Genomic DNA, 13,518 nt, shown 5'->3' with positions numbered 1-13,518 from the left:
TAAAGTAAAAATCACCAACTGAAAAAATTTTTTGTGACTCCAAAAGTCAGAGAAATCTTAAAAAGCAAATTTGGTCTTATGCCTGAAGTCAGTATTTGTTCCTGTTACTTCATGAATATGACAGATATAAAAAATACCCAGGATAAAATGCCTCTTACTAATCTTAAAGTCACAGTGATGTAAATGTTGGGAGTCAATTGTTACTGTGTGGCATTTTATAGCTTTTGGGTGATACTTTGATATATAGTCCTTGTCTCCTTGGTGGATGAACGCAGCTGCTTTCTGAACACTCCTTTGACTGATCCATAGTTATATATCACCAGGCCCATGTAACTTTGACTTAGAAATAGTTAACTTCTATCATACTTGTGCATCTTAGTGTCTTCAGAATATTTTGTTATTACTGTTAACTTACAAAAAATTGATGTATGGCCTGCCTATAGTCCAGACTGAAAGTGTGAGAAGGAGAATCTTGATGACATCTCAGTTCCGGGCCCTTCAGAGGCTGGTAGGGTATTAATGAATAGCGATGTGTCTGAGCACACCAGGAAGCAGTGGGTGACTTTCCCCAGACAGCTCTTTGTACAATGGGACTCTGCAATCAATGGCTGTGGGCTGTGTCCAATACAAAACAGTTCCCCTGTAGCAGTAATGGTTTAATTCTGTTGTTAATGTCTTCAAGTAGGTCATGAAAACATTTATTTTTCTGTTTCCTTTCTTTTAAAGGGGCTAAAAAAGAAGGTGCAGCTGGATTCTTCAAAGGAATTGGAAAGGGGCTTGTAGGAGTGGTAGCCCGCCCGACAGGAGGCATTGTAGATATGGCAAGCAGTACCTTCCAGGGAATTCAAAGGTACAGTGCCAAGAGGAGGTTTTGAAGTACTCCCCGTGCTGGATACCAGGTGGTAAAGTGCTCCAGTAGTGCCACGCGATTATCTGTTAAATACAAAAAGCAGGATGGATGATATGTGGGGTTGAGAAATGTCCAGTAGCCTGTAATAGATGTATTTTATGATGATGAGGAAATTGCTGCTTCAGAGAACATGTTGCAGAGTTGAAGTTCAGGTAGACAATAACTAATCAGTTTTTTCCTTTTGCTCCTTCCCCTGATGACAAATGTCAGTTAAATTTACTATGAAAAATAGACCACTGAAATTTTCAGAGTAAAACTTCTCAGTTTGAAATTTGGTTAGCAGTGCACATCAGGGGCTCCATTTGTTTTAAGGGACCTTTGGATAGTGTGTTAATAAACTTGAGAACCCTTACTAAATTATCTGCATTTGGGAATAAAGTTCTCAAGCTTATTCTGTAGCTGTTTAATTGGCTACTGCTACTTTTGATTTATTATTATCAGTGTGTCTTTACTATTTACATCTGCAGGATAGGCAGGATGTGTAAGTGGGATGTGAGGCAAGTGAAAGGGTGACTTCTTAAAGGTGTATTGATGAAACTCAGGATTGTATGAAGCTTACCAGAATCCTCTTGCACTATGGTAGGGTGGCAGAATCAACGGAAGAAGTGTCAAATCTCCGTCCCCCACGCCTCATCCGTGAAGATGGCATCATTCGGCCCTACAACAGGGTGGAAGCTGAGGGCTATGATTTATTTGAGGTATGTTTTGCATTGTAAACACTGTTAAAATTCTCTAACTTCCAGGGTTCCTAAAGGATTAAGTTGCAATCAATCTGCAGCAGTCATTATCTGAAGTAAAATTTGCCCCAGCCTATTTCATAAGGCAAGCCTGGATAGCAGGGGAGGCCCAGTGCTTGGAGTAAGCTGAGTACAAAAAGGAAACTGCAGCATTGCTGTTATATGGTCTTGTCCATTTTATGTTCTGTAATCAATTCTCATGCTCTGGAAGGAGGTAGTAGGATTAAGAATTATTAGGATTAAGATTTAAATATGTGGCAAAAACTCCATTTTGATAGTTCCAAATTTTTTGTTTTTATAACAAAGCTGAGGTTGGTTTACAAACTAAGCAACTTTTAAAAAAGATTAATAGAGCTTGAATTGTTTGGTTGTATCAGCACTTCAAAAAACTGCATGAATTTTCCAACTACCACTGTTTGGTTTTTCCTTATGTTATTCATACTAGCAATCTGTCATAGCTACAGGCACTGTGTGGACATTTAGCCTGCTTTCTCATGTGGATGTGCCTAACATATGGAAGATGAATAACATGAGTTTTCAAGTTCTAGATAGTCAGAATCTGGTTAGTTTGTATTTCATACTTCATGTTCTTCAAACTTACCTTTAAATGGTTATTCTGTCGCTAAAAAGGTAGTGTAAAATAGCTGCCTATATTAACATTTTAAGACCAAAACTTGGATATTTGCTACTTGCTTGTAGATGGTCTTTTAATCCTTATTCCCTGTTCTATTTCTAACATTTCTTTTCTTTCTCCTTCTCTCCTGGCATGCAGCAAGAACTGGAATAATGGAGTAAACATTTTCCATATTTATTGTCTATTTCTGTCATGGTTTTTTTATTTGCCTTAAGTATTTAGATAAAGGGCATGATTGCATTTACCATCCTTCTCCCCTTCATCCATATCTTTTCTGTGTAGCAGTTGAATAAAACGGTGTTTCATGTTGTCCAGTCTAAGAAAACAAACTTGAATAATCATCCTCAGTAAGATTAGATGAGTGACTCAGATGGGAGAGACAGGGAGGGTTTCCTGTATATTTGTTTTTCTAGGGATGCTTAGCTCCTTATGAATGGCAGCAACAGAAGGCACCTGGAAAAAAGAATCACAGTAGATTAGATCTGGAGTTCATTTATTTATTGGTGTTCTCCTAGAGCTAAGAGCGTTGGACAGAGGGGGAGAGCAACATCTTGAGCAATATTTAAAATAGTGATATTGAGTGGAATTTCAGGGAAAATGCTTATAATTTCATGATCTAGAAGTACTATTTTCATATAAATGCTGAGAAAACCTGTGCTTGTGGTTTCTGTACTGTACCATAGGCCTGTCAGCTGCATATCTGCTGACCCACTATGCCTTCAAGTTACTATTACTGGTTCTTTATGAATATTTCTCAGTTAAAGTACACAGCCAGCTTAGCTGTCTCTGGTTTTCATTCACAGAATCTTCAGAGGCTTTGCTCTTCAACATAAATATGTGTAAGCTTTCAGCTGTTAACAGGAATTTACACACATACACACACACACATATATATATATTTTAAAAAAATACGTGTATATATATATTTCTAAACTAAGGGATGCCATAAATTTCATTACTAATACAGCATCTTAGAAATTAGCAAGCTAAGCTTAACAAGCTGTTGTCAGAGCAAATTTTTCACCTATCGTATGGGAAAAAATGTTGAACAGAAGCATCTTTGCTGGTAATGCCTTTTAGAATTTAATGGTCAATTTAAAATTGTTCAAAAAAACATTTAGTGAATTTTTTTTGGCTGATTAAATGAAATTAAGTTGTGATATACTAAGCCGGCCAAATTTTTTCTTCTTGAGTTTTGGTTTTTTTTTACTATGTTTTTTACACCTAGCAAAAAGGAAAAGGTGGCACAGTCAACACAGAAAATTTGATACTATGCAGTTCCTCCACATCTAGTATTTGTATTTTTTCTTAAATGGTGTAGATTGGAACTAGATACAAACCAGGAATAGATCCTCTGTATAGTTCACTAAATATAGTTTGTTTCTTTCAACGAATCACTTAATGAAATACAGGAGAGGTTTAATTAACTGATTTTGATTTTTGTGCTAGAGGTCACTGTTGGGAAGGCTTTGTTTTCTAATGTAAATTAGAAGCAAGACAGGACAGTGTCTTTACATGAAATTGGATATTTAATGAAAAAGGTGAGTCAGAAAGTCAATTCTATGTGCATTTACAAATTTAATCACAGTAGGTCTAAGTGCTGTTTATTTTTGGATCAGTTTTGATCCTGTCTTACAAGTAGTTTAACCAGAACCCACACCTTCTCACCTACTTTAACTACATTTAATGCTTATGTCCTTTTGAAATAAATACAGACTCGCAGAGTGGAAACCTTGTAAAGTTACCTTAAGGAACAGATGTCTCAATACCATCCAGTGATTGGATGGAAAAATGTTTCACTTAATTACTTGTGTGTGAAATGCAGGCATTAGAGCTTGTCTTAGGAGGAGTAAACATGTAGGTTTTAAAAGAAAAGGTACTTGTTCCACAGGGAAGCGGGGTTTTTGGTACAAACTGAGGGCTGTACCAGGTGGAGTAGATCAGCTCACTTGGGTAAACTTGTTAATGCAGTTCCTTGTGGCAGAAGTGCTGCAGCCAGTGTATGTGGGCTGTGTAGGGATGTGCTCAGTCAGTTCAGAACCCGAAGGGAAGTCGGATCTGCCGTGCTGCGGGCCGTGCCTCGGCTCATGGTGCGAGGCTGAGCGTACAGGACGTGTTTTGTTAAATAGAAGCACACAGGATAGCTGGAGATCTCAAAGGACAAGTAGGGCAGCTCGAGGAGAATTGTTTTCCAAGGAATGAGCTCTCATGAGTTTTAATCATGTCTGAGGAGTGTTTAAGTTGAGGTTTGCTGGAGCAGGTTGTGGGAGCCTTTGGCGTGGCGGGGCTTTGCTGTGTGCTTGAAGGGACTGTGCCCGGTGAGGGGCTGCTGCTCACCCAGCTCCTCAGGGCTGGCATGATGTCACTCATACATTATTCAATGCCCGTGGCATTACTTTGTTTCATTTCCCAGTTAAAGCATGGAGCTTTATAAAGAATGCAGAACACCTCATGAATAATTGAGGCAGGGTGGTGAGACAGTGTTGTGTGGCAGAGCGTAGACTATGCTGGAAACTGCAGATTCTATTTCTGGTTGACTCACTGTTCTGCTGTGTAAATTTGCACTGGTTCTTTCATTTCCATGTAAAATAAGAATGAGTTAATTTCTTCAAAGTACTCTAGTATGCTCATAAAAATAACAGCTTTTGATAAAGATGTCTGAATTTTAAGAGTGTGCAGATCATGGAGTAATTAACATCAAGTGCAACCCCCTTTCTACATAATCTTTCAGGTGTATTGAGAAGAGCTCTGAGAAATACTGCATCTTTTAGGCACAGGCCTCAGTGGGAACTCTTACTTTGGTAACATATTGCATGTAAAATCTAAAAATACTATCGGGATTGTTTCTGAAGTTATGAGAAACAGGCTTTCTTTCCAAAGCTTTGAGTTTGAATAGAGAAACATGCTTATGAATAAATCTGTTTAAATATGTGGCATGTCTAAATTCTTCATATTCAACAAAAGGATCCAGAATATGGATTGCAGCCTTTGAATTACAGTCTTCACATGGTGGTGGGTTTTCTATTTCTTAAATTTTTTACTTGTTTTTGAAACAGCTATGGGTCAGGTATAAATGTGAGTTCATATTTTCATTTTAGTCATATGCTGCCATGTTTCTTCTAATGTTTTGAAGACACTTTGAGATAAGCAGTCTTTCTGGTGTCTTTTTTTCCTTTCATGTACTTTGTACAGTTTCAGAAATTTTTAAGATGGTAAGAAAGGAATATTTTTTTATAGAAGATGTTGGTTTACCCTATGGTTTTGGTTGCTGAAAATACTGGATTAAAATGTATTTCAAAACATGACACCACTAGAGAGCAAGTCCAGGAAAACACTGTGCTGTTGATTTCAGCTCTTGAATATTCATCCACTTTTGAGATTAAAGGATTTTTTAGAGTCAGTTGTGATGTATGATGATGCTGTAAGATATTTGTTGAACTTTGAATATATGAAAATAAAATGCAAATATAAAAAAAAGTTGAACCTTCTTTTAATTGAGTCTTATGTAAGCTGATCTTTCAATTTTGGTTACTCAAACTGCATAAACCTGTTGATCACAGACAGCTGTGGAGTCAAGTGGAGCCTCTATGGTCATCTCATTGGTTTTCTGGGTCCATCTATGGAAAGACAAAAGGAAATGGCTATTTACAAGAACTAACTGAAAACATACTGAAGGTTTAGTCCTTTCTCTTTAGCTCATTGTTATTAGTTTGTCAGAAACAACTTGAGGAATTTACTGTTATAGAGGCTGAATTCCACAGTAACAGCTGTTAAATGAACTGAAAGTCATCTTACTTTTGCTCTGAAGAATATCAAACTAATTTTGGGGCACCCCTTTGCAGGCACTTGCTAAAGGTTGATCTGAAGTGCAGGCATTCTGCACCCAGGCATTCTTCCTTACTTTTCCCATGTTCCTACACAGGAGCTGCCCATTTTCCCTTAAAACAGGTTGTATCATAAAAAAGTGGTTGTATTGACCTAGAGGGTACAAAGCTAATGTGCATTGACTTTATGCTTATATAACTGTCTTGCTAATTTTTGCTAATTAAACACTATTTATAAGTGTCTTTTTAAAAGACTTTTTGCATATTAGCAAAACCAGTAGTTGACACAGATTTATTCTCATACCCACTTTGAGGCTGGGTTCCCACTGGTAGCATATTATTAATTTCATACTTTTATCTTTTGCTGCATGATGTTTTTATGTGCATTCCTTCCCCACAAAGACGTTCAGGTGTCACTCAGTAAGTCTTGCTGCCTTTAATCCAGTGTTATTGGGAGCTTGATGTGGGGATGACTGTGAGCCTGTCTTCTGTGCTGGTCTGTGTTGTTGATGGAATGTTGTAATCCTGGTGACATGCTCTAGGAAACATTTTAGTTTAGTCAAAGAGTATGTACAGAATGGGAAATCTGAAAAAAAAAAATCAGTGATTAATTGCCCAAAAATATCCTAGGAGCACTTCAGTGCTTTATTTCAAAACTTTTTCTAGATTTTAGGTTGTCACTTGAGTTGTAGTTGTCTAATCAAAACATGATGAGTAATTTTGTCTTGCGCTTTCATACACCTTTGTGTAATTTGGGTGTTGCAAAGTCATATCTGCTCAGTGCTTCAGAAGCCTGATCTTGAGGTGCATTGAGAATTTGTACCTTGGTATCTTTCTGAGGGTCTGGGTCATGAACCTCATAAGGGTACATGACCTTTGCAGAGTTTTCACTCTTGAATGAAGCCTGCAGCGTGGGGTGTAGCACAATGAACCTTATTAAACAATTACTGGTGCAGGAAAGAAATTAAAGCTGGAGAATTAGTCTGATACAGCAGTGTCAGTGTCCCACCGTTGAGTGGAACGGATCAGACATTTCAGTGACTCAGCTGCAGGACTGAGACCTCTGTGTGACTTTACAGAACTAACAGTGAGGTAACTTTTCAGAAGGCTTTTGAATTCAAGACACCAATTTCATTTGATTTTCTTTTTTTGTACAGCCCCCAAATTATTTTTTGTTTCTGTTTCAGAAGCTGCACATCAGAAAGTTGGAAAAAGAGGTGTATCGATACCACTGTGCAATTCCAAGAGGCAGAAGAGCAAACCTTATTGTCACCAACAGGTATTAAATTTTGAATGCTTTCTAAGGGTTTGACATGATTTCAACTTGGGGATTAGACCTATGGCTAAGTCTAAACTGATTGCTATTCTCTGCCTACCTAGTTTCCATCTCTATTTTCTTCTTGATTTTTTTAGTATTTTATTTTGTTTCCTTAATGGAAAATGTAATCTAGTTGTGATGTCAGTGCTGGATACTAATTTGGGAAGACAGTTTACTCTGAGATCAGTGACCCTTTCATCATACTGGAGGGAAATATTCTGGTTTTTCACTTTGGTTTTGGTTTTTCAAATTAGCTTGTGATAAGGGTTTGCAGTCAAGCTAGTGGTTTGATAATACACATTTACAACCTTGTTAATGAAAGGATATTCTAATGAAGTCTTAAGTCTTTGTACCAGCATGAAAATTAATATTTAACTCATCAGACAAGTTTTAGAATTCAAGATGTTACCAGTCTTGAGTTTAAGAACTCAAAAAGGATTAAAATTTCCACATTCTATAGGTCACCAGTTTGCACCTCGGCTGAGTGCATGAGAGGGGCTCATCCATAATAACACCATGGAGCTTCCCAGTGTGGTTTTTTAAATAATGATCAGCACACCTCAGAATTCAGGCTGCAGATGGACAAGCTTTTTGAGGCACTGTTCAAGGCCATGAATGATAATTTAGTTTGTTTGCAGACTTAGATAAATGTACACTTCTCTCCTTACTCCCCTTGGCCCGCTCATACTGTGATATCTTACATCATCTATGACTTTTAAAGACCAAGTGATTGTCTCAGAATGTGTTAAGGAAATACAGGTCCACTGTGACTGAGTGGATATTTTAATCCACATAGAAATTGCCTTCTTAAACAAATGTTTTCATTTTGTTTAGTTTTTCTAGCAAAAGCTCTAGTCCCAGGGAGAAATTGAGTGCAAACTTTTTTTTTTCTTGAACAGGAGAGTGATATATGTGAAAGAAGTGGAAATCTTAGGCCATTTAACAACAGAGTGGGATTACTTATTTGAAGAATTTACGTGTTATCCCTCCTATGAAGCAAATATTCTAAAAATTACGGTTTTGGTAAGAAAAACATGTAAATTTTTTTCTATTTAACACTCACTAGAGGTCCAGACATGCTTTTAACTTATTTATGATTCTAGCTGCTAACTAAGGGAGTATATGACAGGATGTACTGGAAGTTTCTTGAAAGTATGACAGTTGGGTTGGACAGAAATGTTGAAATCTAACCTGAAGTTGACATTCAAGCCCTTTAAGCAACAGATTCTGCATTCTTGTTTTGTGAGTCATCTGAAGCACATTTTTGTTCCCCTCTGCAGCAGGATCAAAAGATGTTCCAAAGAAAGGACAGTACAGGTCATGAATGTGTAAAGACAGTTCAGCTTTGGGATGAAGCTACAGCAAGGGTATATATATATTTTTTTAAATCTTCTTTTCTTATGATATTGTTAACAATTGTTGAAACTCAGTGTGTTAAAAAGATGGTAATGTTCAGAGACTTGTTAGAGAATTGGCTGCTGTGCTTGAGGAGCATTTACCATAGTTTCATGCTGAAAAATGAGTTTAACCAAGAGTATGATGAGACCAAATAGTCCAAAGCATTTAAGAGAGTTTATGCAATAATAATTTATTGTCGAAGTGACATAGTCTTAGGTTTTGTATGTTAAAGCTCATTAAAGGAAAATAATTCCAATATCTAAAGTGCTAGGTTGTATTAAATTCCCTATAGTTTGTAGGATTCCATGTATCTCCTCATTATTTCAAGATCATCTGACTAGGCCAGTAAGTGGACCTTGTAGGAAAAGGCTTACTTAGATTCCTTCCTCCTCCCTTCCCACACCTGGTTTTTCTACCATTTATCTCTAAGTGCTTGTTCCTGTTCGTGCTGGGGAGGCTGGAGTATTTTGTGAGCCTTTGTTCTGTGGATGGTTCGATCTTGTAGGTAACTTACATAATCTGATATATGAATTTGGATAAATTCCAGGGTACTTGAACAATAGAAAAATTTACCTAAGAAACCATGTGTGTTACTGTAGTGTTGTATCAGGTGATGAGAGAGGAGGTATTCTCCCTGATACCAAAAGTGAAATCAATTAGATCCACCATGTCTTGGAAGCACGCTTGAAATTGTAGCTCCAGTAAATGGCAAGTCAGCAGATGGAATCAGAATCGGGGCCAAATTGCTGCTATTAAATTGATTGAACCTTCTAAAAGAAGGGGTTAGACTGGGAAGGTAAAAAATTGCTATAATTTTGAGGCACTTTATATACTGGAAGAGTCGATCTTAGTTCTTTACTGTGTCTTGTCTAAAAATGTTCCTTCAGCTTTCTCTTACAGCACATCTTCCAAATCACACTTGGAATTAAGGCAGCGTTCAGACAGTACCACGTGCCTTTAGTGTGTCTGTATCTTAGTGGCATGGCCAAAGCTGGAGCATTGCACAAAACACACAGGTCACATTAGAAGATACGTCCTTGTGTTTAATTACATTTTTTTGGTCTTATTTCCTAACTGCACATTCCTTTGCTGATGTTCGTGCTGGTATCAATACATTAAAAATAGATTTTTCTGTTCTCAAGTGCAATACTACCCATTCACCTTTTGTGGATTTCTGTTTCTGTTCATCAGTTGAATATTGTGCATGTGAATCAGGAGCTAAGTATTTGACTTAAACCAGCCTGTGTATGTGGGTTTCCATGTTTGTTGAATTAGCCATGCTTTAGTAGCATCTTATGGAAGAAAACTGCTGCCTGCTTTAATTGTTTATTTGCCTTCACTCCGTTGTTCTACAGAGGGTTTGTTGTGCCATTCAGGAAGCCCAGACAACAAGAAAACAACAGAAGCTGGTGAAGAGAGCGTCCTTGAAGTTGAGGATACCTTAAATGCTGTCTTGATAATGACAGGATTTGTCGGGTTTGGCCTTTGGTATGCAATTTTCTCCCTAAAATTGATTTGTAGCATCATGGAAACATTGGATAAAAAGTAAAGATAAAATATCTGAAGTCTTCTTTCAAAGTTAACAGCCACTAACACTTCAGTTTTAGAAGACATGCATCTTTTGGAAACAATGGATTTCTAAAATGTGCATTTCAGTTTAAAAATTACAATTTTTGATAAACTGTTTTCCCACTCTGAAATTTTACTTTCTGCCTTTTTTAATGTCAGAGATTCTAAAATGAAGTGGTTATCTTATTTGCACTCTAAATTTATGGTTTACAGACCAGTGGTGGTAGTCGTGGTTCTGGTGTTTTGCAAAATTAGTTACTTCTGTTTGTGATTGAAATGAATGAAAAAATCTATTTCAGACAACATTCTCCTTAAATTAAAAGCTGTACATAGTTTAGCTAATATAATTACATCTCTGAGTGTTTAATATTAGAAAATACTGCAGTGAAGCAATGTAAAAATGAGTATATATGAAAGAAATAGGCCATTGTTGTCTGGAAATGTTTACTTTGGAGTGTTGTCACATTGTAAATGAAAATCTGCACTTTAAAAATGGAAAATATTGTTCACCTGTTGTGTGCCTGGTTATGGTTTTGGTTGTATCACTGTGGCTTAAAGACTTCTCCAGAAGGAACAGCCCACTGAGTTGAGCATTGTATGTCAAAAGCTTCAATCTAAGAACTTAGCTGTCCATATTTCGGTGTATAGTTACTCTACGGGAAGAATGCCATCTCATTAAGCTAAAAGTCACTTCTGATACAAAGATTTTGTTGCAGTTTGTCTTCCTGAAGACTGCTAGCATTCAGTTTAACATGACATTTAAACCCAAAGTGTATGCCTTGTGTGAGTAATCCCATGAACTTCCTTGAGATAAGTCCCATTCTTAGCATGAGGCACATCCATAGGTAACTGAGTCAAGAACTATATAAGCAAACAGATTTGAGTTCAGTGATCAGTGAACTGAGAGCTTTTGCTGTCAGTCTTTGGCTCTCAAATGAGAAAATCAGTGTCCTTGTGAAAACTCATGAAAATTTGCCCTTTTCAACTTACTTCAATTGCAAAGAATAATTTCTGTTTCTTACTTTAATTTTGTGCTGGATAATAGCTGTAGATACAAACTTGATGAAATAAAATGGCACTATTTTTCTACAGATCCATGCAGTGAACCAGGCCCAGACTTTTAAACTCTGTACTTAAGGGCTGGTGCACTGTATAAATGCACTCTTAACCTGTACCTATGAGCTCACCAAAGTTAAAAAGCTTAAGACATTTGAAAAGTAAGCTGCCAAACACAGAACTTATAGAGAGCATTGCCCACGTGATTTTATTGGTGTTGTATGCACATGGCTATTAATCCGCTTTGCTACATGAGAAAAAAGTGTGGTGCAGCCTTTAATTCTCTGCTATCACCTGTTTTCTGGAAAGTTCTCCTCAAACAATAAATAAATTAGCTGTCTAGGTTGTATGTATATCAAGTTCATGTTAAAAAAAAAAAGAATAAATTTTTATATGCAAGTATTTGTGCTATGATTTAAGGTGTTGTTGCTTCTCGTGCATTATGCGCTGTTGCTTTGTCTCGTGTCACTGACACTGTATGGAAACAATGGTTGGAGTATGAAGGTACTGCAAAAGAGCTTTCTACAGCTCAGCAGCTCTTACATCTTGTTTTCTGGCATTTAGGGCTAGTTGTTTGTGTACTGCCTCTTAATTCATTCTTGAAAATAGCTGTCACTTTAGTCTACTTGGTGCATGTTCAGACAGTATCATGTGTCTGTTTTTAGGGGAATTGGAGCTTAAAACAGTTCTGAAGACACATTTTGGACTCCAGTCTTCTGCTTGATCCAGTTATATATTTCCTCATGTTTTTGGTAAACTTTCTGGTTTGAATTGTAAACAGTAGATATTTCATTTTCTCATATTTCATTACTTTGAAATGCACATCTTTGCTGTTTGGTTTGCTAGCTGAATTTGAACTGGTAGATGACCTCCAGCTGGAGTGTTGCATGACCTCCTTTACCACTTGGATCAAGAGGACATGAGAGCGGAATTCCATTTCTTGCTTAAATGAAGATGGATTTTTGGGATGAATAGGTGTCTCGGTTTTGAAAGACAGGTGTCTGCTAAGGAAGGCAGAAGCCCCCCTTGAAGTGGCAGATATAACCCCTTTTCCCTCCAAGTTATTATATTTTGAAATCAAGGGCCTTTAGGCAAAGATGTGGGAAATAGGAATAACAGTTCTTTACTATATATATATGTATATAACCAGTCAAACAAAACAACAACAACTATGGCAGTAACAGCAATCACAAACCCAGTGCCAGCCTTCTCGGCTGTCAGGCCCTTTCCCCTCGGGTGCAGTTCCGCTCGCAGCCGGCAGGGGCGCTGGCGGCTCCCGGTGAGCAGGGCAGGTGCGATGGTTCCCCCGCGGCTGCAGGGGGCGCTCCGGAGCGAGCTCGGGACACACGCGGCACTGGTGCCCTGGGATCCCGGGAAGGGATGGAACAAAGGCTTCACAAACCCCTGGGCAGCCGATCCCGGGCTCTCAGGAACAGCAGGCTGGAACGGCAGGCTGGAACGGCAGGGACGAACGCAAATCCCGGGTGGCAGGCGAGATGTATCCAGATGGGGAAAACCCCACGGAGGCCCAGGCAGGCAGGGCGAGCAGGGCTACAGCGTAGCGAAAGCTCGAAGCAGCAGCGGGGCAGGACAGCCACAGCCCGGTCTCCAACAGGGCAGGGAAAAGCGGCTTTTGGGGTCCTGGCGTTGTTTCCAGCAGGAAGAAAGAACGGCCAAAAAGAAAGAAGCAGCAGCTCCTTTCTCTGCAGCTTCTCTCTCCGGACGCTCAGAGCGAACTGACCCCACACCCAGGTGTAGACAAAGGAATAGCCCCCACCCTCCTTTTTGTCTTTCTTAAGTACAGCTATTTCTCCCCTAGCAACATGCATATGGGAGAAAATTCCTTTAACAGGAAAAAAACTAAGACTAAACTAAAACCCCAACAATAGGTTTCCAGTGCTTGTCCTGGGCTTTCCTCAAGTGTTCCATTCCATTTCACCATGTGTTCTGTCTTTGCTTTTTTTTTAAAGGAGCTTTTGGCATAGCTGCATCTTCTGCAGCTGCAAACGCTGTTGACTCTACCTGGGCTTTGCTCTCTGACTTTGGGAACTTTCTTTTCCTGTTCCCTGTCA

General features: G+C 38.4%; 1 protein-coding gene across 4 annotated transcripts in view; it reads left to right on the top strand.

Annotated features, from left to right (window-relative positions):
- Nucleotides 1-11,860, top strand: part of VPS13C (vacuolar protein sorting 13 homolog C) — a 74,313-nt gene extending 62,453 nt beyond the window's left edge. For 3 of the 4 annotated variants that reach the window (XM_048317355.1, XM_048317354.1, XM_048317357.1), the window contains 6 exons: nt 727-850; nt 1,494-1,608; nt 7,293-7,384; nt 8,323-8,446; nt 8,704-8,790; nt 10,177-11,860. In XM_048317355.1, coding sequence (XP_048173312.1) covers nt 727-850; nt 1,494-1,608; nt 7,293-7,384; nt 8,323-8,446; nt 8,704-8,790; nt 10,177-10,266 — 632 coding nt within the window. In that variant the 3' untranslated portion in view covers nt 10,267-11,860. Of the gene's footprint in view, nt 1-726; nt 851-1,493; nt 1,609-2,419; nt 5,765-7,292; nt 7,385-8,322; nt 8,447-8,703; nt 8,791-10,176 lie in introns of those variants that run through there. The other variant, XM_048317356.1, reaches the window with a different exon arrangement.
- The last annotated feature ends 1,658 nt before the right edge of the window (nt 11,861-13,518 follow it).

Source organism: Corvus hawaiiensis, chromosome 13 (assembly GCF_020740725.1).
Source record: "Corvus hawaiiensis isolate bCorHaw1 chromosome 13, bCorHaw1.pri.cur, whole genome shotgun sequence".
In the NCBI taxonomy this organism is placed as follows: Eukaryota; Metazoa; Chordata; class Aves; order Passeriformes; family Corvidae; genus Corvus; species Corvus hawaiiensis.
This window is presented reverse-complemented; position numbering and strand designations above follow the sequence as displayed.